This window comes from Diachasmimorpha longicaudata, chromosome 5 (genome assembly GCF_034640455.1).
Source record: "Diachasmimorpha longicaudata isolate KC_UGA_2023 chromosome 5, iyDiaLong2, whole genome shotgun sequence".
Lineage (NCBI taxonomy): Eukaryota > Metazoa > Arthropoda > Insecta > Hymenoptera > Braconidae > Diachasmimorpha > Diachasmimorpha longicaudata.
Window position 1 is genome coordinate 9,917,785 of NC_087229.1, and position 27,319 is coordinate 9,945,103.

At 39.2% G+C, this 27,319-nt stretch overlaps 2 protein-coding genes across 3 annotated transcripts; both read right to left on the minus strand.

The window, feature by feature from the left end:
- Window positions 1–1,465: 1,465 nt before the first annotated feature.
- On the minus strand, window positions 1,466–27,230 carry Dgk (Diacyl glycerol kinase). 2 transcript variants are annotated; one of them, XM_064122111.1, is made up of 15 exons: window positions 26,865–27,230; window positions 18,305–18,441; window positions 17,569–17,657; window positions 10,723–10,857; window positions 9,417–9,627; window positions 9,137–9,298; window positions 6,312–6,434; window positions 6,186–6,235; window positions 5,703–5,777; window positions 4,856–5,093; window positions 4,442–4,647; window positions 4,101–4,274; window positions 3,616–3,907; window positions 2,730–3,526; window positions 1,466–2,659 (listed from the first exon to the last, which is right to left on the minus strand). In XM_064122111.1, exons 2-15 carry the CDS (start codon window positions 18,366–18,368, stop codon window positions 2,570–2,572), a joined length of 2,706 nt encoding a protein of 901 aa, XP_063978181.1. In that variant the 5' UTR covers window positions 18,369–18,441; window positions 26,865–27,230; the 3' UTR covers window positions 1,466–2,569. The 2 variants fall into 2 exon arrangements, with proteins under 2 accessions (XP_063978181.1, XP_063978182.1); XM_064122112.1 differs by lacking the exon at window positions 26,865–27,230 and adding an exon at window positions 18,718–18,734.
- Window positions 18,766–21,868, minus strand: LOC135163041 (uncharacterized). The gene is made up of 2 exons (XM_064122168.1): window positions 19,168–21,868; window positions 18,766–19,108 (listed from the first exon to the last, which is right to left on the minus strand). The coding sequence occupies exons 1-2, from the start codon at window positions 19,429–19,431 to the stop codon at window positions 18,959–18,961; spliced, it is 414 nt and encodes a 137-aa protein (XP_063978238.1). The 5' UTR covers window positions 19,432–21,868; the 3' UTR covers window positions 18,766–18,958.
- Window positions 27,231–27,319: the final 89 nt, after the last annotated feature.

A 27,319-nucleotide genomic window follows, 5' to 3' on the forward strand; every position in this document is an offset into this window, starting at 1 on the left:
ATTTTCAATCTTGCTATATTTCCTGGGCATTGTCTTCTCCCTTTATCTGCGCGATTTTTTGGGTCTCAGGGTTATCAGCACTATTTCGACGAAGCCCACTGACAATGAGACGTTGCCCTAACGTTCTCTCTGAGAAAAAAGAATTTACTTCCGAATTTTCATTTCTCCGAAGTAAACGAATATTCGGGAGTTCCCATCTCTCAGTGTTTAATTATGAAACAATAATTACGAATAAAACAGACCAATAAACTGAATTTTCAAAATTTTGATTTAATATCTTCTTCTTCTATATATCAAGTCTCTTAATGCGACATTTACAATCCACTAGATAGGATTCTGCACTGAAAATTTGATAAATTCATGCCAGTTTCGTACTATGCATTGCTCTCAATCACTAAAGATAATTTCTCACTTACAATAACAATTCATTTCATATATATATATTTTTTTCGCTAAAATCACCGAAGACAAAATTCAACAATTCGGAGATTAATTTTTTATTGTTTTTTTTTTATCAATTCATTTCTTTCTTCATAAGCGTAATAGTTCATTGAATCACCTAAATATATCTATTTGTATGTATAATAAACTACCGTCAATGCATAAAAAATAATAGTTGCATCGGATTCGCATGGGAGTACGCTAGATTCGATTTCATTCACTATTGAATTTGACTTCGAGAGGTATATTTTTTTTAATATGATTATTATAAAAAGCTAACTTAGTCTTGTGAACTACACTGAACAATGAGAATTTGACTATTATTTTTTTTTATCCATCGGTTTTTCCACGATTCCAAGCGACTGTCGTTGGCCAATAAGTGAGAGATAAATGGTCCCTGTGATAAATTTATATTTATTATTCGAAATAAAGTGCTCCGAAAGGATGTGGGCCCGGTAAAAATCAGGTTTTCTTGGCGAAATCCTAAATGCAGAGCTGGGCCGATTACATGCTGCAATAAAATCAGATCAAGTTGGTTGATTAATTGCAATACTCACGACTAGTTTTCATTGCGAAATAGGTATTGTATAGATTAGAAAATACAGTTTGACGTTTATGGCAATTTCACGTACTATTTTACTGCGCCCCGAGGAACCCTTTCCTATCCTATTTCTCCCTAATTTTTCTGAAATGCCCCCAGCTCTGTCTAAACGAAGCGATATTCCCCTAGAGAGCAATCAATACACTGTTTATTCCTAGTACATCTAATCCTACGAAATCATCAATATAACTAGTTTTTTTTCAATACATTATTTTTTTTTCTTTGAAAAGAAAATTCACTTTCATTACGCTGTTCAAAGCTGGTGGTACTTGGAATTTGTCGAAAAATATTTTCCCCTCGTCTGACAACTACGTAAAAATCCGTTAGTTTTTGCTGATACTCTTCAGAGGTTTTCTCTCGTCATTATTACACTGCTTTGGTGAATTATAATTTAAGGGGTAATCAGCTATGTTGCGTGGTATGTCTTGTTTTGTTTCCCATTTATTTTGTTATCAATCGGACGGAGAGTAATTACAATTTTTGTTATCTTTCACGCTTTCGTTATTGGTGTTCCACATGTTCATCAATATCTCATCCTGCTCCTAAATTATACTGGCTTAGTTGAACAATCTATGCTTTTTTGATTTTCCTTTACTTTTAGTTGAGAAGAACTTGATTTTTTTTGTATCTCAAAGCCCTTGGATCGGAGATTTCACGGAAAAATGGCATTTTCTAAATCCCTCAAAATTCATTGATTTCCCAGTTGTGATGATTATAGATAAATAACATAGGCTCATGTAGATGGATGGAAAAAGGCTGAATTTTTCATTTTAAACCCCACACCAGGATAAGGCTAAAGGATTTTTCTTTTGATGTGATAAATGTTCACGAGATCGAAGGGGATATTTCCATTTGCTTTTTCCGTGGTACCTCCTAAACAGTGATCATTCTTATACAAAACATTGTGGTTTAAATCCATAGAGGCTACATTGAGTTAAACTAGCACAGACATTGCCCAACCAAAACGGTTGTTAAGCTGTTATATTGGCACAAAAAATATCATTACGGAAGACAAAAAGTTCAAAAATGGATAATAATCTATAAAATAATGACATTGAACATCGTGTTGTCTCATACACGCTAACAGATATGCATGTAGTAATATAAATTCACCCCCCATTTCAGCGTAATATCTTCCTCAAATTCTCCACGAAGAAATAACAAGACGAATACTTTAGAATGCGGATAATCCATACGTAATGCATTATAAATTATGTACAAAACTAAATAATTTATCAATAGCAAACAGTAATAAATAATCAATAAGTACAGTTGCAGAGGTAAAGCTGATAAATGACTAGTCGAATAATTTCTTTTTGGTCTTAACTGAAAAGTAAAATACTGTATTCATAAGATAATTAACTCTTCAGGCTCCTACTTTGTTTATTCGATCGATTAATCAATCAACTATTGAAAATTTTGCGAATGTAAAAATGAAAGCCGTAATGTGTGATTATTTTCACTTTCGTGCACCAATTACCCTTAGGGATCAGGCAATTCCCTCTTGATATCGATTTTTTCTTTCTTTCATCTGCGCAAAAATCGGAAGAATCCTCGACTTTTGTCTGGAGGCGGTGCCATCAGCATTGGCACTTGATTTTTGTGGGTGATACGTATCTGGAGGGGAATTAAAAATTATTTAGTTTTGCTCAGAGAGGTTTTGCCTTCAGGTAATAAAAATACTTACCGTGCATGGTCCTTGCATCCAGGGTTCCCCATCAATCTGCATAGGGAATCGCTTGTTAGTAGTAATAGTAACACTACTGCACTGTGCCAATCGTCTCCCTGAGGCCCTCAGTCCAGTTTTGACTTGTCCCATGTGCAAACAATTCTCCAATCCAATCACCTCAATGAGGTTATCCCCAATATCCTGAATAGCAACAGTGAGATCAACAGAATTGAAACTACTGGTGCTGAGCTCCTTGTCAGGGCGTTTCTTTCGTTTCCCAAGGCGATGTCGTGCATGATGCTCACCCCAGAGATTCGAGCCACCGTGAGTAAATGGAATGTTCAAGAGTGCCACACCCTGCAGGGAAGGGCCGTGAGCCAGATCCAAGGGTGTACCATCGCAAATAATTTCAAGATCCTCGTGAAGATTTTTACAGCTCGCGGCAAATTGCTCGGTCGTGGCGTACTCGAAATACCACAATTTGTTCTTCATACGACTATTGAACTTTTCAGGATTTTTCTCACGCTCCAGATGAAATTTAACGCAAATGGCTGCATCGACACCCACTGAGAAGTAGTTGTTTATTATGTTGTAGGGGATGGAATCGTGATTTGGTTTTTTCTCCTCCTTTTGGTCGGTCACGTCGATCTGCCATCGGTCCATCATCACTGGAGTTGCTTTTTCTATCTTCTTCAGGACTTTGTGAATTGCCTCACCCTCGTAACCACCGCCCCACCTCAAACATCTGGCTAAATCGTTTCCTGTGCCCAGGGGGATAACCCCGATTGCTGGCTGATACTCAAATTGAACTCGGTCTGAACAAAAAATGCCATTACTACTGAAATTCAACATTTCTTTGTACGCAGGTCTTCGCAAAAATTTTTTAATGTGAAATTCCACCCACCCATTGTTTCCAACACCCATCCAACTGTCCCATCGCCGCCACAACAGATGACCTTGAAATTCGGAACGTCTTTAAACATCTGTAAAGCTTGCATGGGTCCTCCAATGGCGAGATTATGAACTTGTCGAGGGTTCAGTATATACTGAAACTTTCTCAACATCCTCTCACCCTGTCGTCCCCCGGACTTGGGATTGATAAAGACCAAGAGTGGGGTTGTGCCGGCGGCCGGAGTTATTTGGAATGACATGGCTGGCTGCTGATTCGAGGAGTTACTCGAACTAAGGAAGGCACCCTGCACCAATAAAAATACCAGTCCCTTCACTTTCTATCCTTTCGAAATATTTTTTTACTTGACATAGACATATGCAAACAAATGTTTTAGACTTAATCTCTTCCATTGTGAGTTACGAATTTGTTCGGTAATTTTGACTGATTATCATTTATCATTTATCATTGATTTTAATTATTAAATGATTGACACATACTGAACCGATGGAAGACGTATCTTGGCCATGTTTACTGCCTCTTTTACTGTCCCTCGATAACGATCTCTGTCTGTCCAGGACAACTGGACAAATAGCTGTGGGTGGAAGTATGTGTACAGCGTGTTCACCGAGATTGCACTCAGCTTTTACTTGGGAGACACATCTATTGTGCAACTGTAAATATTAGCCATGTGAAATCACAATGAGAGTCAACTGAGATTTATACGCTCCGAGCTAAATCCCGATCAAAGCGGTTTTCACACAAAAAAAATCATTAAATACTGATCTCTGAACCATAAAAAAAATAAGTTTAATAATTTCAAGACATGAAAATTACTAACGGTCAACTGACACCAACGACAGTGGAGGCCGGTGATGCCGTTGTAGCTCTTGATGGTCTTTCTGCATTTCGAGCACTTCCCGTGGCAATTACCCTCCACCCAGTGGTGGACCATCGTCTGGGATGTCTTTTTACTCTTCACGTATGTCGCTATGCAGGAAGCTGGGGCTCGCTGGACACATCTTTCGTGCACCGTGTACTTACAGACTGACAAGACATTATAAAAAATTAAATTTTGGTAATTGCAAATGAATAAGTTCATTTGAATGAAGGGAAATAATTTATTCCACTTTTGCTGAGTTCAGAGAGTCAATGGGCTTGTCAACTTGTGCTTGAAAATATTATTATTCAACGATTGCACCGACAACCGCGTTGGAAGGCATTTCTGCAAAAGCAATTATGAAAGTTTACTCACAAACACAGCAGAGGCCCTTCTTGCCAAGTCCAACAAGCATATTTAAACAGAGATTACAGTACGCCGGTTTACTAAAGTGCTTTAGCCTCCACAAATGATTTCCGTCCTCCTTCACGTGAGAATCAAGACCGAGTAGAACCAGCAGAGGAATAGTCGTTAATCCACCTCGTTTCCATTCTTCCAGGGATACAGTGCCATCAGCATCGTAATCAATCTCAATCATCATATCTTGGAGTATCTGCACGGGGGATAAAAAGTCCATACCATAAATTGAATAATTAAATTTTGTAATGCGAAACCTCGATCTCTCGTGAATTTCACGAAATGAACGCTGGAAAATGTCATTGACTTGGTGAGACATCTCGTACGGTGTTTTAACGATCTACCGAAAATTAACTGAATTCACATTCCACTCGGAAATTTAATTGCGGCTCGTTAATCAAGAGATGAAGAGGGGGAAAACGTTGAAGTGATGTTGGCATTTGGTGAGGATTTTAGCGGGGATATCTTTAGAATTTCAGGCCGGAGTGTTATTGACGATTTGACATTGCGAAATCATCAGACAGGGAGACCGAAATTGTTGGAAACATCTCATGATTTTTGGGTGAAATCAAAATGGATAATTTTTTGTTGAAAGAAATTTTTTATTTCAACCTGATAACTGTCCGCGTGACGCCGTAGAAATGATTGAAAATGGAATTTAATGGGCAGTCACAGGACGAGACGAAAATTTTGAACTCGTAAAACACTCGCTTTATGTTCCAGCAATTACAACGAGTCATCGATATCACCCGCGCACTCTAACTTCCAGAACATAAATTGGAAGATAATGGAGTGAGTAACTTACGGGTTTTAACTCTGATACGTCCCAACCGAGATACTCTGCTACGTTCATCATTTGGTTAACAATACAGTCCATTTCCTGAAACAGTGGGAAATAATGAAGTTGATGTGGAAGAGGGGATTCACATTTTTTCGAGCATGAAAAGGGATTTTCATCGGCATTTTTTTTATTACTGTGAGGCTCACGTAAAGGGGGTAAAGAGCTTCCGTCAGAGCGTCATCTCCATTCTTTCCTGAACTCGTGAATTTTTTTCTCTTTCATTAATTGGCCTTCAGTGGCATTATGGAATGGAGTGAAGAAAATTATCTGGAAAATCTCCACAAATTTAACTGTACGCATTTACTGAGAGAGGGAAATATTCATTGGGAATTTTCCCATTTATACGTTCGATAGTTTCTTATTTTCGTGGAATTTTGTCACACGATCACTTCAATTTTTTTAGAATTTTTTCTCAACATTTTTCCACGTGAAGTTATGCAAACTCACATTTGTATCCAGTACTCCGTTACCGTCAGTGTCGTAGAGACGAAACATAACTGCAAGAGAGCAATGGGGGTTAATATATTTGACGAATGAAATTTGACTCGAGGTAGTTTCACAGTGCAAACGTACATTCCAATTTGTCCTCGGGTCGACCGGCTTCCAGGAGGGAGAGGTAGCAGACAATGTCTTTCAAGCTCACTTTGACTGAGTATACGTCGATGGTACTCTGCTTTCTGACGATGTGCCGCATTTCTGGAATTATCAGGAGAGGATATGAGCTTTTGTCTAAGACAATTTACCTTTTGAATTCCAGGCTTGAGAAAAGCATTCCTCCTGAGAGAGTGAGCGTTCTAATTTTTTTCTACTGGTGTTAGAAAATTGGTTTTGAAGCTTGAGAGGAGAGTCGGTGACAAAGTATTTTTGTCGATGGAAAAATTCCCCGAAAGGTAATTTAAAAAAAAAATAAAAGTGTGGAGCACCGCACGCAGCGCAGCTGGAAATTTACTTATTTCGCAACTGCAAATTTAATTTTAAAAAACTTTAACGACTTGGAGAGTACATGTGAGGGATGTTCTCGTGCGCTAGATTAATTTAGCTGGAGAGGATGAACCCGCGGGAATTGAATAACTTCAGTGGATATTATCCAGTTAAACGTGTCCGCCGAAAATACATTTGTTTCCCTGAATTTTCGCGTCAGAGTCTCACTGCACTGTGACACATCCAACGATTATTTATGAGTTCCTTAACTACTCAAAATGAAGCTCAATTATATGGTAACATATGAGAAATTTTTTTAGATTCCAGAAGTGTGAAAAATTGAATTTAAAAAATTATTAAAAACTTCTGGTGCTTAAAGAGAACTCAGGGACGTCTCGAGATAAGTTTTTCTCCTAAAAAAACATGTTTATTTAAAAATTGAAAAACAAATGGTCGTTCATTTTTAAGAGACCAATATTCGCTGGTGTCCCCCTTTACCCCAGTCACCCCTATATCAATAAAAATAATCAAACCTTCCTTCAACCGAAATCCCGAAATATTTTTTATGTCATCCATCTCAACGGGCGAGGAACGATAATTTTTTTCTCAAGTCCGGGTGCCATAAAATCACCGACGAGCGTAGCTCCAATGAATATTCCAAAAGTTCGTTACCCCTCGCCCCCAGAGTCAATAAAATACACCGCAAAAAGACGTTCACCACTCGCGAAACACTTGTTGCATTGCGTGCAATGAGCGTGAAACTGAACCGAAGATTTGACCGCTGCAGTCACCACGCTGTGAAATCCGTTTTAATCCGTGTGTGACGTCACACGACAAGTTTTTTTTTCTAAAGGGCGTAAGAGAGAGGCGATGTTATTTATTAATAGAAATGTCCGATGGAAGCACGTGCTGTCCCCGAAGGTACAGTGAACGTCCGTTGATCTTACATAAACCCATTTTTTTTTTAATCCAGGAAAAAAAAATTATTTGCAATTAATGAGCGAAGTCGTGTTTCGCGAATAATCCTTGATCAATCGTCCGGAAATAACCCAGACGATTTCGTCTGGCGGATCAGAAAAATACAATTTTTATGCAGACGGTTATTTACCGTCGAACGGTAAACACTGTCTGCTCTGACGCAGCGGGGACTTCTGATCGGCGCTTAAATTCATCAGCTCAAGCAAAAGAGAATTTCCACTTCCTGGTTGCAGTGCAACGGATTTAGAACTGAAACGCCGTCCAAATGTGCATCGAACGACGAAAATACATATCCCACCATGAGCTGCACTGCGGATTTGGCTATGCAATATATTACGTTGGGATATTGTGATTACGCCTGCCATGACGACATCTGAGTGAACATGTAGCTTCACTTTGTCTCGGGATTGCCGAACAATGACCCGGATTACCGGGATGATGGTGTCTTGGGGAAGAGCGAACACGGAATTCCATGCGACAGATGAATTTTTCGCATTTCAAAAAGGAAAGCCACCGGAGGGCACTCGAACACGCGGAAAAAATTGTATACTTCGCAAATATAAAAAATACTCTTCTGCATCAATCAATGACTAGACTGTTGGAAAATATAATGATTTTTCAAACAACAAATGAACCGAATTCATTAATAATCATTTTGCTGTTTCTCATAAAACGAATTACAAAGAATCCTCGCTCCAGATATAATCTTGAATTGGTCTTCTCCCGTGAAGAAGAGATCGATTACCCCCCTAACACTGATGAATTGATCCTGTGTGATCGAGGAGAAGAAAACTATTGCGGGAAGCTCTTATTTTCTGTTTGCGTGCTATCAATCTCCAGTTACTCCCATGTTCATCTCTCTCGCCTCCAGCCATTGAGCTGGAGGGAGCTATCGTTGCTGGACTTTTCTCGTAAGAATTTGTAAACATCAAAACTCGTCTACTCGTACGTCAATGATTGTAATCTATTGTGATACCTCTCGGGGGATCGATTGAAGCTGCGCCGAGCTGGGGAGCTACACTTTTATGGTCTATATCACTATAATGTACGTTTCCTGCTGAGACATTGTCGAAATATCGAGGGCTTCAGTTTTACCACAAGGGGAGACTAGGGGTTTATTTTCTTGTTTTTTTTTCCTCTCGTGTCAGCAGAAACTTTATAGTTCTCTGAGGCAAAGTAAAGACCCACAGTTGACGCGTACAAAATATGACATTTTGGGGGGAATGGAAAAGCTCTTTTTCCCTGACGATGAATACTTCATTTTTTTAATATCTTGATATTTTTTTATCAAAACGTCATAGGGCTTGCGGTTCTGTGTCGCGTTATTAAATGTTTGTTTATACAATTTCAGGTTCAATTGACATTTTTTTATCGAATTTTATTTCGCTTCCGGACCATTTTCATTATTTTTTTTTCCTCGGATAGTGAGAGGTGGTCATTTACTCTCGTGTGTTATTGGAATTATCTGCTCGTGATTGTTTCAATGGTCACTCAAATACCTTCTAGTTTTCCGTTGTTGACCAGAAGTGAATTATTGGACTTTCTCGATGAGTTACGGGAGACTTGACTGTGACTTGGACTACTGTCTGTGCTCTTCTTCTCGAGAACGTCGTGACAGCTGTACGAGGTGTGTGCAACAGTCAGCATCGGGTGTACACTTCCTACAATTGGATGAAAATATTTTTGTAAGTGTCTGGGGCGAAAAAATGTACATCATTTCTTTATTTTTTAATTTTTCTCTTGACAGTAATTTTTCAGTTTGAAGCAGTGATCTCGTACCTGTTCGCGTGCGAGCCGATGCCTCGCTGTCTGTCCTGTGATGGCCCAGTGCCTGAATTTTCTCGGTAAGTCCGTGAATTTTATCAGCTAGGGATGATCCATGGCTCTCACTAGTTGCAGTCACTAAACCAGTGCTGTTAACATTTGTATTCGACGTCGTATGTGAAGTTATGGCGGCGCACGCTGTCGTGGACGATAACGCCGCCATTTCCTGAAAGAAAAATTCCTCTCATGAAAAAATTCTCATCTCTATCACCAAATGGTAGATCTAACCTCCGGTAAAATGAGAGGAAAACACTCTGTTATGCGGATAAAATGTCTTTTACTTCATCAAACCACTGACATGGAATGAGCCATGGCATTTCCTCAGTATTTGGTGCGCATTGTCATAAAAAAAACTGGCCGCTTCATATAGATGGTAATTTTCACTTATAAAAAATTTATTGTGCCATGAATTGTCATGTATTTATTCATATATTCGAAGCACGATCCAATTCGGGATTCATGGTGGAATCCGTATGTCTTGAGCACACACTGGGAGAAAGTAATGTTCTCATATCGGAACGCTAATTTCTTCAGGGAGAAAGGAAATTGTTTTACTCAAGAATATCTAGTAGTACAAGAATCTTTTGGTCAAACATTTTGGCGAAAGTCATTTTTTTTCTCAATGGTCAGCGGAATTTTCTTCGAGGGGAGAAGGGAATATTTTTTATTTTGGTCTGAGCAATGGCGTCATTTCCTACTTGTAAAATTTTTATTTGTATCGATAAAATATTTTTTCTAACCGATGGTGCTAATAAAAATGGCCGTAAAAGTCGAATGACAAATCTAAATAAAACTTTTACTACGAACAATCGGAATTTTATTCAAATGAAATAAATATTTTCAGTTAAACTTTTTCTGCTCGTATCAACAATATTTGTTTTGGAGGTTTATTTATCCCATCAGAATAAAGTGCTATTATATTTTCCAATTTTTTTTTCCAGCAAAAAAATACATAAAATGAAATAAAATGTTTGCTGTGAATGGAAATACAAATAATGTGAATGTAAATATTTTTCCGGAGCTCCACTTTGATTATTTTTTATTCGAGTACAACAATATGGAATTTAAATGAACAATTCTGCCTCTGGATGGGTTGAAATGGGGAATTGCAGCTGCCGTTACGGCCATCCCCCGTCAATGATCATGTTTCACAAGTCGTTCGACAAAATGCGACATGAGGGCTGTGGTAATCAGTCGTTGCAGTTAAACGAGCAAGGTGCAGCTCAGTTCAATGCATCCCATTTGTGGATGGGGTACTTACTTTGAATGCCTTGCCATCCGCATTCTTCGATCCCTTCTTGAGGAATGACAGAAATAGGTGGCGAGATAATTCGTCGGGTGTGGCGACCTCGAGGTATGTGTCCAGGAACTTGCGAAATCCCTCGTAATCAATGTCCTGGAACAGGGAAATTCCGGGTTACACTATGAAGAATTTCGGAAATTTCCGAAGAATTTCCCAAATTTCGACAATTGCTATCATGTTTAATTGCACCTCAAGGTTTCGAAAAATTTTCTTTTCATATGAAAAAATTGTAGAAAACTCTATCAATGAGAGACTGCCCATTATTATTATAAAAAAATGATTCAATTTATTTAATACAATGACAGCCTGCCAATGACATTCCCTTGATCACCAAAAAAACGCAAATGAATTTCCAGCCGCGAACTTCAGTGCAACGGGGGAATCCTAGAATTCAATTACCGTTTAGAATGAAAAATTCAATCCCGAATGAAGAGCTTTCAATTACCCCGTCTCGTCATTTGACCAGCTTAATGAGAAGGAATTGAGATGCGCACTCACATGGAGGAGGATGAAAATACTAGGCGTAACCCAGTTTCAGCATTTGTACGGAACAGTGAACGGTTAAAAGTTTCCTCTTCGTTGACATTTATTGATGCGGGTACCTTACCCATATTGTACGCCAATAGCTAGATGACGTTAATTTTTTTTCCTTCTGCACTTGCAATTTTTCCCCTCCTTTTTCCATTAACCACCACGATAAAGTTACGAGCGGTTGGTGGTGGGGAAAAAGGGTATGTCGCCTGAGGCGTCGTGACACACTGAGCGTATAACTGGTGGCCTTTTATGCATAAAGAGGAAAAACCCAAGTCCAGGGGCTTAATGAGGAAAATTGGAAAATTGAGGAGTGATACACAGAGGAAAGAAGTTTTTAGTTTATAATGAACAAGTGGCAAATTCCCCTTATGTTACGTAATACACAGGTACTTTTACTAATGAATCACATCCCTTCCGTCTATTACATGTAATTGATTATATAGTTACGTATTTTTGCAAAGTTATTTCTGGTATTATATTATTGTTTTTTTATATTGTGTTTTTTTTTCTGGAGTCATTGAATCCGTTGGGCCCATAATTTTTGATTTTGAAAATCAATAGCTTCTGAAAACGCTAAAAAATAGCTCATGAATTTTATTCCCTCTCAATTAATGCAGATGGTCTTATCAGTCCGTGGGGGTAACGTACATTACCCGATGAAGAGTCCCTTGACGGCGGTTTATGTCCCCCTGGAAAAATATCTCGCTAGCATTTTCACCGTGTATCGGCGACCATAAAACCGGGGAAACAAAATTTATAATACTTTAGTTGTCAATCTCTCCGAAATCGGATTAAAAACTCCCTCGGTGTTTATTGATCACGAGTGATTCAATTGGTTGTACATAGTTGGAGCTCTCGAGTAGTCAATTTTTATTTGGAGAGACACTTGTTAAATGCAGTTTCAATTATTGGAAGACGTTCACCGGTTCTTGCATTTATGGATGAGAATTTTTCCGAGGAAAATAAATTGGAGAAAACATAATGTATTCATCGGATAAATTTGTAATTAACTTAATCACATCCATTTGACAAACACGAGACTGTCCCCAGCACAAACAAATTGACTCTCTTGGTAAATCAATGGAATGTCTCCTGTGAAAAAAAAGACATTTCAACGTCAGACAAGAAATTCCGTAAAAGTCGGGATGACGAAGCGCTGTTGCTACAAACGCGATATAAACCCTCCATTAACGTTTTCCCAGCGGAAAAAACACAGGCGAATGCTCAACGATCCGAGCTGAGAGACGTGACGTCATTGGTTTCGACTGACGTCATAGTTTAGTCGTCACGCGCAGCAAGCCGACGAAAATCGGGTCAATGCGCACCGCATACTCCCCGCACCCAGTGTTTTTCGTCATTCCGAGCACGTCGAGGGCCGTCCCCTCTGTGAAACACAATCGGTTTTCCGAATGAAAGGTGTCTTTACTCAACAGCAGTGAAAATGGCAGGTTTTCATCAGACGCGATATAATACGATTCCGTTAATGCGCACGGACGAGAAGCACGACGAATAATTTCCTCATGACATATGATCTTTCACGCGGAAAGAAATTTTAGGTAAAAATTAGACCTCTAGGGGGTGAAACGAGCAACAAAGGTTACTTTTATTATTAAAATTAGCTTCCCAAGTTTAATTTTCCCGACAAAACTTGTTCTCAAAAATAGTTGATTGTCATTTCACCCCACGTTCCCCCCTCTAGAGGGCTAATTGTTCCTGAAAATTTGGAGGAAATTTTTTTGATCTCTTGTATTTCTATTTTCTCTCCCTCTCTCCCGCTGTCCGGATGGAAAATACCATTTTGGGTAATTTCAATGAGGCATGTTGATTGTCCAAGGACTAATTTGCCCCAGTCATTGACGGAATTGAAGAAAAAAGCTGGAGTCGACCCATTGTTTTTCCTCCAAATGAACAATTAGAATGCCAAGAATAGCCCTGGTATGGCTACCAAGGCCCTGAAGCCAAAGCCTACGTTAAACAAACGAGGCATGTACAATGAATGCCACGGAGTGAATAGACATTGAGTCGATATGTAAGGGAAGAGGGTGGGCTTCAATTAAAGCTCTTATTGAAGTAGCGATAGGGACGGTGTGAGTCGGCGTTTGACTCCAGTGAACCCACACCCTATTTAAACATAATAAGTACCTCCACCCGGTGGCACTTGGAGTGCCACTGTATGGACACAGTCATTCCTGACTCAACTACAGTTTCTGCGAAACAGCGGGAATTATGTGGAGTGTAGTTTACCCTTTTCATTATGTATCACCGAATAGTACATGGCATTTTGGTAATTCAACCGCTCGCGACATTAGTCCATCGACCCGTCCTCACTTGATACAACGGTGACGTCATTGTTAGCCGCTGCAGTGGATGGTAACCATGGAAACAATGACGTCAAAAATTTCAACTGGAGAGAAATTCCAGAGAGGAAAAATATCGTTCAGTTGTGAGGAAAAAATTACTAATTTTGTGATTAAATTTATCCCCTGGAAATTTTTCAATGCAATTTTTTTCATGGGAATTCCATTATTTTTTAGGAAATTAGGCCGTTCGTGTAAAGAAAATTGAAAGCCAAGAGGAGAGTTACTTTTCAGAGGAGAATGAAATAAGGGTAGAAATCGTAGCTGCATTTATGAATATGAAATGACGGTCATTCTTTTCACTGCAATCTTCGACGAAAGCTCGAATTTAAAAACTTTGATGGATAGGGTTCCTTTCATTTCAACCATGATAAGAAGGGGTGAAAGAGCTTCACATTCTCCATAGACTTTTCAACTGGAGATAACTTAGATCATAAATCGATCGTGGGAAATTATGACATTCTCCCACCCCCCTTCAATCCATCATTCATCTTGAGAGTAGCTGAAGGCGGGAGCCCTTCGGCAGATCAAATTCGTTATCACAGCTGTAAACACGATGGGAATCGCGAATACAAGGAAATTAAAATCCGAGACGAGAACAGCCGCTGAAATTTCAATCACGATCACAACCATGAAATCATGATCGCAATCACAGTCCCATTAATAAATATGAAGTCCGGATCATTCTTCTTTCTTGAATTTAAAAGCATTGACAGAGAGCCACCCTTCATCTCATTCCCAATGCAATGAGAAAGGGTGGGAGCTTTCATTCTGTGACTTTTCAACTCGGAATAACTTAAATTATAAATCGATCCTTGAAAATTACGACATCCTCCATCTCTCCCTCCGTTCCATCTATCATTCGTCTTGAGAATAGCTGCAGGCAGAAGCCCTTCGGCAAATCCAATTCGTCATCACTGTCGTAAACACGATGGGAATCACGAACACGAGGAAATTAAAATCCGATACGAGAACTAATCAAAATTCTCATCGCGATGACACTCACGTAGAAAATTTTTGTTTGTGGGAAATCTCCAAGGGATCTTCCAGGAAACTTCAAGGTATTTTTGGAAGAGAAACTCCGGAAATCTCTCGAAGCATCTGAGGATCAGGAGACAAATTTTTTTCTGCCCCGGCAGCTACGATATCGATTTGTAATGATAATGACAATCATGCAGCTGTAATTGCATTCATGAATATGAAACTCTCCACTCGCTTTCTTTGAAGGGCTCGAGGAAAGCGGGAATTCAAAAAGTTTGATGAATAGGATCTCTTGCCGAAAACTTGAAAAACTTGACTACGACGCGCATACCCCACTGCATATAGCCGGGGAAATATTGGAGGTTTGCCAAGCTCATGCATTTTTCATCCTAATCATTGATCCTATATTAGCGTTATAGCCTTGGCTTATCGCATCACATTTATGGATAACGGTTCACGTCAATTCCAGGGAGTTTATTCTCGAAAATTTCTCGAGGATCCCTTTCATCCATCCCGAGCGGAAGAATAAACGCCCAATACTTTTCAGAGCTTTCCGCAATGGACTAGAATCTATGTTTAATGATTATTAATTATTTCATTCAGCTGAAATGGAGGAGAAAAAAATATACTTGAGGTCAAGTATATTTCCCTGATTTCTCGTCGGGTTAGCAATTTTCACGTCGTGTTCGATATATTTTCCCTTCGAAATTTCGCGCTTCCAGGGCTTTATTGCGGGGCTTCGGTTACATACGACCCTCCGATCGCCAGAAAATTGAAAATCAATTGGAAAAATTGGTCGACAGAGTGCCCCGAGCTCAATCTGATCGGCGCGTATACCCCATACCTCACGCCCAAAAACCACGTTATGGTCGGCGTCAGGGGTGACGTCATGTTCCTTAGCAACCGCACCCTTGAGCTAGTTATACAGCATCCTCCCTGCATGTACCACCCCGACGGGCTCTTCCTCCTCATTTCTTTCGATCTCGTCCTTTGGCGTTTTTCAGAGTGCACATAATTCTTGGGCTTTCTCACACTGAGGAAAATAAATAGGTCTCACCAATGTGTATTATATGGAAGAACAAGCTGCTCGGAGGGGGTGAGTTGACCAGTGGGAGGGGAGAAATGGATCCACTTGGCCATTTTCACACAGGGGAGGAAATTGCAAATTGATCTGAATTTTTGCTCAATTAATTTTCGAAAAATTCCCAGAAAATACCACCAGCAGAGGAAAATTATTTTCATGCAAAAAAAAAGTATAAATAAACGGTCAATGGAGAACCCATTCGCTAAAAATTGCATTCATAACTTGAAAAGTTTTTCGCTCGGCAGAAATTTCAATGGAATATCAATGCCCATAGAATTCCCCTGGAAAGCCGATAGAATTGAGTATTCAACAGAGAGTTTTCCTAGATGAAAAATCATTTTCCCCCGAGTTATTCAGTTTTCCGGAAAATCTTCTTCATTCCTCACGAGATTGATCCCCCGCATCAAGGCATCACCACCCACAGCTCCTCCCCCCCGCCCCCCAAGAACTATTCTCCCATTTCTAGACGATTTCTCATCATGACATCCCGGATCATCCCTCCGAGGACAATTCATCGTGCCCCACCGATGTTTCCCTGTAATCTCGAGCGATAATCAATCAGGTCTCCACCGCATCGTAAACAATAAAAGCCTGAAATTCCATTTTTACGTTACCTATACAAGTACAAGGGAGTGAAGAAGGGAAAAAATTTGTTGGCGAAAATTTTCCAATGTTCTCACATTGTGGACTTTGTTATCAGTTATTGAGTACAAATATATTATTTACAATTTGTCAATTGGAATTTTCCCCAAACTTGAACCAACACCTGAGACTTCGCAACCCCTGACGTCATGCTCGTTAATGTTCTGGCCATTTCACCCCCTCAGGGTCTCCCTCGTCATGGCGACAGTAAACGTTATCGTCTTATAACTGCCAACGATAACAACACATCAGACGCCATGGGGTTTAACCGCTTATCGTATTTTACTTCTACTTCTTCGAGAAGTCGGTGTCATCCCCTCGCAACCGACCGGAACGGCTCATAATTTATTCTATTCCTGTTCTTTTTGGAAATCCAGGTCAACGGGTGAGAGAAGAGCGGAGTGAATTCATTTTCCTGAGTGGAGGATGGATTTTTACGGGGTATTTTCACACTGACGTGTCCTGATGGTGATGATCGAACTAGTGGAGTAATCCTTCTACCCTTAACGATCCAGTCATTGACACTATTTGCTTTCCACGTTTTACCAGACGGTATTAATAATAGTTAATTTTATTATTATTAATAGTAATATTTATTCATATTTAGAACGTACATTTATTGAAATAAATGGAGTAATTCTAATTAACTGAAAAAAATCGGTGTGTGGCAGTACCTGCCTCGGGGCCAGATCATGATTTCAGTTGAACAATATTGCAACAACTCCATGAGTATTAAATATCATGTAAAAAGTCAATGGAACTATAAGTTATTTTTTCGAGAGTTCCCAAAATTTTTCTGGCATTTTTTTTTGAGTGGGGTATAAAATTTCAGGGTTAGTATCCGTTTATATTCTAGTCATTTTCATTTTATTCTCGAGCCGACATTTACAGTCTCCATCAATTTATATGACAATCGGTCCCACTTCCATAAAATACTCAGGTCCATTGTCAACAATTAAAAAACCCAATCCAAAAATAGATAAAATCATTCCGATCATCAATCAGTTCATCTGGTACCATTTTAATACCGATTTTTATGTATGTAAATTCACCTGCAGTTCTTCCAAACTAGCTAATAAACAAAAAAAACTGTCGCTTGAGAAAATTCATCAATGGGAAAGTTCCTTGTTCTCTTCAAAGAGAAAAATTCCAGCCAATATAACTTTCTTCCGCCGCAACAATAGGAAATAACATTTTATGACTCACCCCATCTGGATGATACTTGGGTAGGCCACCCGGTGTTGTATTGCTGCCACAAAACTCGGTGAGTACATCCTCAAGTTTTCGCGTTGAGTCTGAAAATTTTAATGGAAACGAATTTTATACTTCGTGGGGGTTTCTGGGAGCGATAGATCCAGAACCGGAGATAGAAAAAGTTTGTGATTTCCGCAGTGGGGTTTAAATAGATTCCTATGGAGGTCATTGTCCGATTATTCAGTGACGTAATTATGCAATAGGGGATGTGTACAGGATATGTGGAAATGTATTTTTGGGCGGAGAGCCCTTGATTCTATATATATATCTATGTATAAGCGAGGGAGTTGCAAAGGGGCAACGATACAAGATTGAGGCTGTTCCGAAGATGGCATATATGAGTGGATTTGGGTAATATTTATTTTTGTGGGGATCTGATGTACTCAGAATGTTTCTCTCTCAGGAACAGATCAATACTGAAAATATTTTGAAAGCAAAAAATGAAAAATAATCATCTTTGTGAAGAGAATTAATCAGAACGTTCATAGAACTTTAGGGAAAAATTCTGGGGAAGTTACTGATCATATTGTAATTCAGATTCATTTGATAATTTTTCTGTAAAATTTGTGGGTAACTTTCATCGGATTTTTCGGTCTCTGCTCCGTAAAGTTCTGCGTTTGACAGGAAAAAAATATTCGGAGACGTGGATGTAATTTTCCCTCGACAATTTATTCATGTTCAAACTCACACGCAGCTAAATCCTGAAGTTGCTGAAATTCTGCTGGAGACAATTTGTCCCAATGTAGGGTCATCCTTGATGGGTTATTATCTACGGGTATCTCGTGGGCAGCCAACCCAATTTACCGTGATTGCTGCATCTGACATCTGGAAAAGAAATTACAGAAACTTAAGATGGAATGTGTCCTAAAATGTTCAAGTAAAATTTTCCTAATCGCAAAGTCTACGGCTTTGATTGAAAAACCCAACAATCGAGTGATGGACTAGTCGCCGGGGGAATCCTGAAGGGATTAGATTCGGTTCAGGTAGAATTCGCTCGAACGTAACTAACGGAGATTTTCGGAGGAGGGGTATATACATAGGGGTATGTAGAGTCGGATCAGAACAGTTGCCGTTGCAATCCAATAACGTATCAATTCTCACTCTCAGTAACAGTGGCTTCCAACTACACCGCTGTAAACTTCTGTCTCTGTATAGGTGAACGTGAAGCAATAGTGTGTGTTCAATGGTATCAGATGAGACATTTGATCATGTATTTTGGCAGCCAATCATTTTCACATCGAAAAATACAGTGCTAATATGAAGATTTAATAATAATAATTAATCTCGTGTGAATAACATCGCTAAATCTTCATTATTCCGTTAAAAATCTAATTCTCCGTCTTTATTTCACTTCTGAAATTCTCTCCTCACGTTCCTCTCCCCTTTTCGGTCTGTTATCTTTTCTACACGTGCAAGTATCGCATGCTCCAGACTTAACTGGCAATTCCGACTGCCCAAAGTTGAAGATGAAACCCTCAGATGAACTGATTTTCTGGAGGAAAAGAAACATTTGGAATTCTCCCGTCTCAATGAATTTTTTACGAGACTAACCTCGAAGAATTCTACCCAAGCAAGATAGCTGCAATGCACCACGTAGGCATAACTCTGGTCCGCTAAAAATTTTCTATAGCCCTTATTGATTGCCTCATCGATGATCTCGTGGGAGATTTTTTGGGCGATGGCAAACGCCTGAGATTCTCGGATTTTTTCCGACTCTTCAGCTGTCACATCGTAGGGCCACGGGCTCTCATCTTCTTGAGATGACAATGTATCGGTTGACTTGGACATTTCTGCCCCACCGGATCCATTCATCATAATGAGTTAATTTTTAGGATAAAGTGATCAAAATTTTATCGGCTACAGCCGTCAGGTTCAAGAAACGTGAACATTGCTGTGCAATTCATTCCCTTTTGTTTTTTATTTATTTATTTTTTCTTTTTGTTAATTGAGTGACATTAAATGTATTATTATTATTCAGTTATAACATGTACCACACGGCTGGTACCCCGTTTATCTTTAGTATAAATTACCATTTTCATAATGAAGGCGTGTCCACCAGGCACGCGACGCAGTTGTTATCGGGTGATAGTTGAATCCTTGATGAGATCATTTTTCCAGACGATCTCCACTACTTAATTACTTGGAATTCCTTTCTGATGAGGTTGGAGTATTCATCAATAGTTAATGAATGAATCTCAAATGGAAAGAGGACGTCGGGAGAATCATGAGCAGATGGTGTTCACGGTTCACCTCCCCAACGATTTTCGCCATGAGCGCGTTAATTTTCGCTCCCGCAACAACTTTTGCATTTCTCAAGCTGATTGCATGCGCAGATAATTTTACTCTCCAACGCTCTGACGTTCATTAGGCCCCAAAAAATATATGATCGATTAGCAGAGAGAAATTTTCGGGAGAAATTCCGGAAGTCCACATAATTTTTAACACTCAGTTGTGCTCCTGCATTTAAAAAAAATATTGACTCTTTAAATGAAACAATCGCTGTCGGGGGAATCGAGAATTTTGTGTTGATTCAAACAACTTTTACTTGAAATAATATTTGTGCGTCGATGCAAAACAGATTCCCCGGGAAAATAAAATAGAGATAAAATATCTCGGCTACTCAGGCCGCAGTGGAAACCGAATCAATACGTCCCTAACGCTTGGGCAACCACTACTTTTTCGCGACAAAGCTGACACCTGTCGGGACTTGGCAGTGCTGAATCTCCCTGCGAGGATGATTTCAGGAAGTAGTGGCAGTGATTCACCAAAATTTCGTCATAAAACCAACTCCGCCGGGAGTTGCCTCGCTCGTAACCCAATGACTTTCCGCGTTCTCCACTTCCGTCTGCTTCTCTCGAGCACTCGAATTTAAAAAGTCGATAAATTTAACGTGGGGTGAATTTAATAATTCCCAGTACTTGGCCTCAATATAATCATTTGCACAATTACCAGTAGCATTTACAGGGAAAATCAAATTTCATGAAAAAGAAATAATAATATTTTTAAACGAGCCGACGTATCGGCAAAAATGACGGTATCATATGGAGACAAATGTTTTATTTTAATTAGTAATTTATTGCATTGTGATTATTATTGAATTTTTATCTCAGTGTAGTACAAGAGCAATTTATCAGTTGTTCCAAATTTTTTCTCCCTCCAGACGAATGTTGTAGACTGAAAATAAAAAGGAAATAAAGAGTATGAATAGGAACTGAAGGTATAGCACCTACGCACGCAGCCAGAATTTAGGGTAAATAAATGAAAAGCCCGGCGTTTACGCACACACCGTGTGTAAATAATCATCCGCTGAAACGTACACACGAGCTTGATATTTAAGAATACGCGCGAGTGGAGTGTGGAAAGGGCTGTAACGTCGGTGTAACGGGTGTAACGCATCGATCAACGGATCACAAGTTAAAACTGAGAATGTTGAGATTATGAGGTGAAAATAGTGAATAGTTCGGGTGTGAAGTGCAATTGCAGACACCCCCGAAAATGACTCTTGAATTTCCGAGTAATAAAATATGAAAATTGTTAAGAACTCAGTGGAAATTCCGGATTAATTAATTGCTTGAAATTCGCGTTGGGCTTGTGATTGATCAATGATTAGAGAGGACCATTGAATGATTTCCATGACAATTCTATAGTGATATCAACAGATAAACACAACTGGAATTTTTATTCAGCGAAGGTGATATTTGGACCGGAGCGGAATTTCGTGTAATGTTCAAGTTCTTATCAGAAAAGAGGCTAATTGAGTCAGTAATCACCCAGCGGGCGATAAGACATTAATTCTGAAAATATTCAGTCTTCCGTATCGGAATTTAATTTTAGTTTTGGGAGTTTAATGAGATCTATTAATTATAAACTTTCCGCCGGACTGCAGCCTGGGAAAACTACTTGACGTAATCTGTAATGAAACTCGTGAGTGGCCGATGATGTGGGAGGGGTGATGTTATAAGGACGTTATAATTGCGATATTCCGAGAGTTTTTCGGGAGTGAAAATCGATATGGATGAGGGGGAGATGCTCGTAAATCGTTATCAGAGTGAAGAGAATACTTCTGATGGGAGAATATGCGATGCTGGCGGTAGATGTTCCGATGTTTGATTAATTTTCTTGAAGAGGATGAGTCGAGTGGAAGAATCTTAAGTGCTGTAACTGTTTTTCCCGCAAAAAATAATCGCAGTCATATTTTTTCAAGTCCCCCGATTTTTAACAATAATTGTTTCTCCAAAAATTTATCTCAATGAAAATCCTTTCATAATTCATATACTAAATTTCAAAATTTATTTTTGCTTTAGAAAATAAATAATTTATTTGCGCATCGCCATTTTCGAAATACCTGGCAATAGATCGCACAAAGAGCCCCGGAAGATGGCACAGTCTCCCTTCACCACCTCCTAATTTTCATCATTTCGCAAAATGATTTATCCTCTCCAGATTCCCGTCCCCTCGTTTCATCAAATTCCAGAAGAGAAACGAAATTTTTCAAGTCATTCTTCCCCTATATCCGACTTCGTAACGCTGAGAATTCATCGCGCAAAGTTTTCCCCTATTTCGAATATTGTTTTTTACTCCCAAGGCCTCTCAACTCAGATAAAGTTGGTTTAATCTGAATAAATAAACTTCAAACGTGAAAATGTTATTCGATCAAGAAGTTGATTCGTTCCCCTCCCCTCGACATCTCATCCGTAAATACATATTTGGACAAAACTATTTTCTCATGCTCATGAAATTCACTCACACACGACTAAATCCCTCACGTGCTGACACTTATTCATCCAAATTTCCGAGTTAATGTCGTGCCTCGTCTCGATTTATCCCCGCAATAATAACATCATAATCAGAGTGAATATGAAAATGATAAAAATAGTGCTATCGTAAGCCGATGGTTATTGAACGTATGTCCCGGTGTATGTGGCACATGCGCATTTTATTCAATGCTAAAAACCTAAAAATAAATGTCCAGTGGGTATATTGTGTACCGCAATCATAATTCATCGAGGTGATTATTAAATATACACTGACACTGAGAGCCACCATCTATTCGTTGGAGCGCACTAGGAGTCGTCCGTTTACCGCGCCTATGAACATCCCACAGCAATTCTAGGAATCGAGAAAAATTATGTGCTGTTCTATCACTATGTTTACATAGACATAAAAAATATTGTAAAGAGGAAGAGAGAGAACAAATTCATCTGCTATTCACGAAATTTAAATTCACTCTCAAAGTTGCAAAAGAGGAACGGAGATGAAGAGGATTAGGACGGTTGCGAATAAATTATTCAACAATTAAATTCTCATTGTAAAAAACTTTCCTGAGCCCCATTAATTTTTCCTGCCGTATTATCGAGATGAAAATTAATGGAGGAGAGAAACGATGAGGTTCTGTTATATTGTGCACTCACTGAAAACAATACGCGCCCCCATTTTTAATACAATACTATTTTCCTCAAAGGCCTAATTACGTAGGACATAATCCGTCTGTTTCCGTCTGTCAAAAATGGTGAATTGAAATCTTTTCAGTGGAAAAATCTACTGCACAAAATTCTCCTTAACGAATCCTCAGAGGATCTGAGGAGGGAAACAAATTGAAATTAGGGCCGATAACTTTGGATTCTAATTCAAATAATTAATTTAATCATAGTGATCCTCATGTTGAGGGCTTTCACTGTCAAAACTTTCGAGATTCATGAAATCGATTGTTCATAAATCTGCATGCACCCCAAACTGTCACTCTGTCCTCCGGCATCAAAACAGATTGCACGACGAACATCCACAATGAAGGAAGACATGGAGATTGTCTATTATCAGTATGAGTTGATTATCGTACAATGGGCTCCTAGGATCATACCCTGAAGGGTAGCTTAATTAACTGGAAAGGGTATTGAATATCGGTATCTTCCCTTGACATGCAATATAGAATGTATTATTCACTCGTCTCGCCGAGAATATACCGCCTCCCATTATTTCCGATATAAATAGTTCAAGTTATTCCACGTCTTTGTTGGATTTTCTATTGCGGAGAGAGACGAAATACTTCTGCTTTGTGATCGTGTACTCCAGGGGTGGAATATATTGTCGAGGGAGAAAAATTGACGAATTTCCTAGGGAATCTCGATAAATTGTCTCCAATTTGCCCTCATTATTTATTTTTTTTTTTTTCAATTTGATGGGCATCGAATTGTATAACATATCGTTATGAATAAATTCAAAAACTCTAAAAACAAGTTGGAGAAACAATTTTCCCATTACTCTTAGATTTTGAGATATTAATCAAAAAACAAAACTGGAGATAAGTCAAGTTATTTCATTTAACGACTTTCCAACAGAACATGCGATGAAAAAAAAATCAAATATAATTTTCCAATATAATTTCCACGCGGTTGACTGGGGGACAGTCGGGGGAGGGGTACAGATGAAAATTGAAAAGAAAAATACAACATTGAGGGGAAAGGCTCGAGACGGATTCATGAGTGTGCGGGTCTCGTTACTCGGGGGTTGTTCTCGTTACTATGGTAACGTAGCCTACACTGGCTTGACCTTGAAAAAAGCTAAGGAGACGACATCCAATAGTCATGGAGTTGTGAGCATCGTTGGTAGGCACAGACCTCGGTGATGCGTATGTGCGTATAAACATTATATACCGCGATGCAGATGAAATATGAGAGACCCTGACGCAGCTACTCTTCTTTCCCTCTATTTCTATCATCTGTTATTCAAGACGTCGCTGGAAAATCAGGGGATATCGGCATTTCAAACGGCTTATCCCGAAATGATGGAATAGTGGAGAATATTTTTGAGTAGATCATCCAGCTTTGCACTTCCTACGAAAAATTGACAGCGTGACGGAACAAAGGGGCGGTTTATTCATTAAATAATGTTAATTTGAATCAAAGGGTTCTGCCCTTTATTCGTTTCTACGTATAGCAAGTCCGGGTTGTCTACTTGAATCATGAATCTTTTTTTTGGTTGGGGGTACTCATGAATATTGTGATCAGAGAAATTTTCTAACTCTGGATTTGGGATTCCACGAGGATCAGCTGATTCTTACTAGCCCTCCAGCCTCTGGGAGCACTTTATTTCGGACAATGAAAATCAATTTATCACGGGGACCATTTATCTCTCACTGATTGGGCCACGACAGTCCCTTGGGTTGAGGGAGGAACTCAGGAATGAAAAAACTAATGAAACCGAAAAAATGGATCTTTTATTCTTATTGTTAGGTGGAGGGTAACACCAGCGAATGGACGCTTCAGCAGCTCTAGAGATGTGTACAATAATAAAAAATTAATAGTACACGAAGAGAAATCCGTGGAATTGAATTTTTCGTTAATTAATCAATGTTCAATTTTTTTCTTACTGCTTGAATAACTTCACATTCGACTGACGTCTTTCATTGAATTTTTCTCTCCAGTAAATGCCACCGCTTGAATGTTTTCGAAGAATAAAATGTATGAAATAAAAAATCCATTACGAGGGAGGAATTCTCTCTAACTATTGAAAGCAAAAAAAATCTAAAAATTCAAGGACCTCCCTTCAATTTCAAGGATCTCGTATTCAAACTTCTAGCGTCAATAATACCCGATGGCAATATCAGCATTGTAACTCGATTATCTGAAAGCGATGGAATAACGGCGAAAGTAATTGCCTAGATTATCCACTCTCCTCCAATCATAATTCAAGGGATGAATAAACTACCCGCTATGATCTCCCATCAGTGGCCACCTCGTCTTAGAAGATAGTCCGACAGGGAATGAATATAGAAAAAAAAAAGCAGCACTGTGGTTGAATCAACAACCTGTTGGAACGCCTCGTCGCTCGCACGTTAAAACGGCGACGATAAGCGACGGAATGAAAAGAAAGTTGTAGTGTAATGATTTTTCTTAGTTAGAAATAAAATCCGGCAAAATATTGTTTTTAGTGGCGGTCGGAAACTCCTCGAATTCTCTTATGATTATTTTTACTGATCGATGGGATCTAATTTTCATTTTCCTTCTTTCGACGAAGTGCAATAAGTTTTAAAAATTACAGTTGAATTCCTGGAAGTCTATGGTTTATCCGATTTTTATCAGTGAGTAGAATTGACCAGTATCCTCCGGACATTCGTTATCAGTGAAATTACCACAGGGGAAGGAAAATAACGCATATATTTCTTCGTTGAAAAATCAGGATATTTTTTTCCCTTCTCTCCTAGTTTCCTGACAAATCGTCAATCCATTGTGTGCAAATGGAATTTCTCTCCTCGATTTGCTCCGCCCGAGGTAAAATAAATCCATAACACCATTCTCTCATCAAAATGTCTCAAGGCTGCGAAAATGTGCATAAAAAATGACGGCCAGTCGGAGTTTTCAATAAACTGTAAACAAACTTGAGCGTCGAGTGGATCCAATAGCTGCACATATGTCGACGTACACACTGAACCCTCGGATATGTTGGGGTCCGTCTGGGGCTCTCTCCCGGTCGATTGCAATACAGCGTACACTGAATCCCCGTCCGCCCACTCGTGACTGTTTCTACTTGTGCGTTACTCTTTATTTCTATTTTTATGGTTTCTGTTTCCAAACAAACTCATACCCCCTTTTTTCACCTATTGTCATCGCCGTATTATTGTGCACCTGTATTTCGTCAGGTACTGACGATGAAGAGAATAGAGACTATTCGGTTTACTTCGGTTTCATCCGCTATTGTAATCCAAAACCCGGAGCGGAAGAAGTTCGACCACACAGAGAGAAATATTCAATAGGAATTACGTCTCTTTTGTAATTGCAAAGCGAAATGGGATTGTGAAACATTTTACTTATTTTTTACGCTTATTGTCTCATAACGAATTTTCGTTATCGAGAACCAATTGGATTTGGGTTGAAAATATTGAAAAGTCCCAATCAAAAATTCGGTCTAAATTCTGATCAAAAATTGACTCTGTATTTTTTACCAAACGCTATTCTCGTGCCCAATTTTTTTCACTCCAGTGGTAGTTGGAGTGGCGCTTTAATGGAAGTTCAATGAATAATTCTCCCCAAAATACGAAAATCCGGGAATACCGGAAATTCCAGTGCAACGGGAATGAAACGCATGCATTAGACATTGAAAAGGTCAAGAGTCAAGGAACCGAGTGCATATACAGTATTTCCTAGGGGTAAATACACAGGTCCGCGGATTTCCACTGTATTTTTGTTCCAGTTCCTAACTAAATAGTACAATAATTATGGAGAAATAAAAGAGATTGAATTTTTGAAGCTCACCATAGCGGCGCCATCCCTCCGGGCACGACTTTCCCGCTTACTTTTCCACTTGTGTCAACAAGATGAAGAGGTAAATCTTGTTTAATGATAAAATCCCTTATCTCAACATCACAAAAATGTGTCGGCTCACGAAGTTTGTAGAAATAATCCTCGCGAACGGAATTTTCGTTTGTTCAATCATTAATCGGTGATTTTGGCGACGATTGGCGGTGTCGGGGAAGAGGCTGTTGGTTATTTTCTCGGGGTGATGGTGCTTTGACAATACATCGAGCGTGGACGAGAACACAGCGATGGTTTTGAGTGCATCAGAATTATTGGAGGAGCACTCGCGATGCGCACACGCGCCGAACGCGGAACCAACTGACGACGATGAGAGATAACCGTGAGAAGGTACTTTCTCAATGCTGCGCGAGCTAACGCGCGCAGCATCTTCGCAATTAATTCGATTTTTTCCT

Excerpts from the sequence above, each read along its gene's own strand:
- Dgk (XM_064122111.1), bottom strand. The coding sequence starts at position 18,368 with ATGACCCTACATTGGGACAAATTGTCTCCAGCAGAATTTCAGCAACTT. Across the intron at positions 9,628-10,722 it reads CGGATGGCAAGGCATTCAAA|GAAATGGCGGCGTTATCGTC; the intron begins GTAAGTACCCCA and ends TTTTTCTTTCAG. Across the intron at positions 5,094-5,702 it reads ACGTATCAGAGTTAAAACCC|ATACTCCAAGATATGATGAT; the intron begins GTAAGTTACTCA and ends TCCCCCGTGCAG.
- LOC135163041 (XM_064122168.1), bottom strand. The coding sequence starts at position 19,431 with ATGATGAATGGATCCGGTGGGGCAGAAATGTCCAAGTCAACCGATACA. Across the intron at positions 19,109-19,167 it reads CTTGGGTAGAATTCTTCGAG|AAAATCAGTTCATCTGAGGG; the intron begins GTTAGTCTCGTA and ends CTTTTCCTCCAG.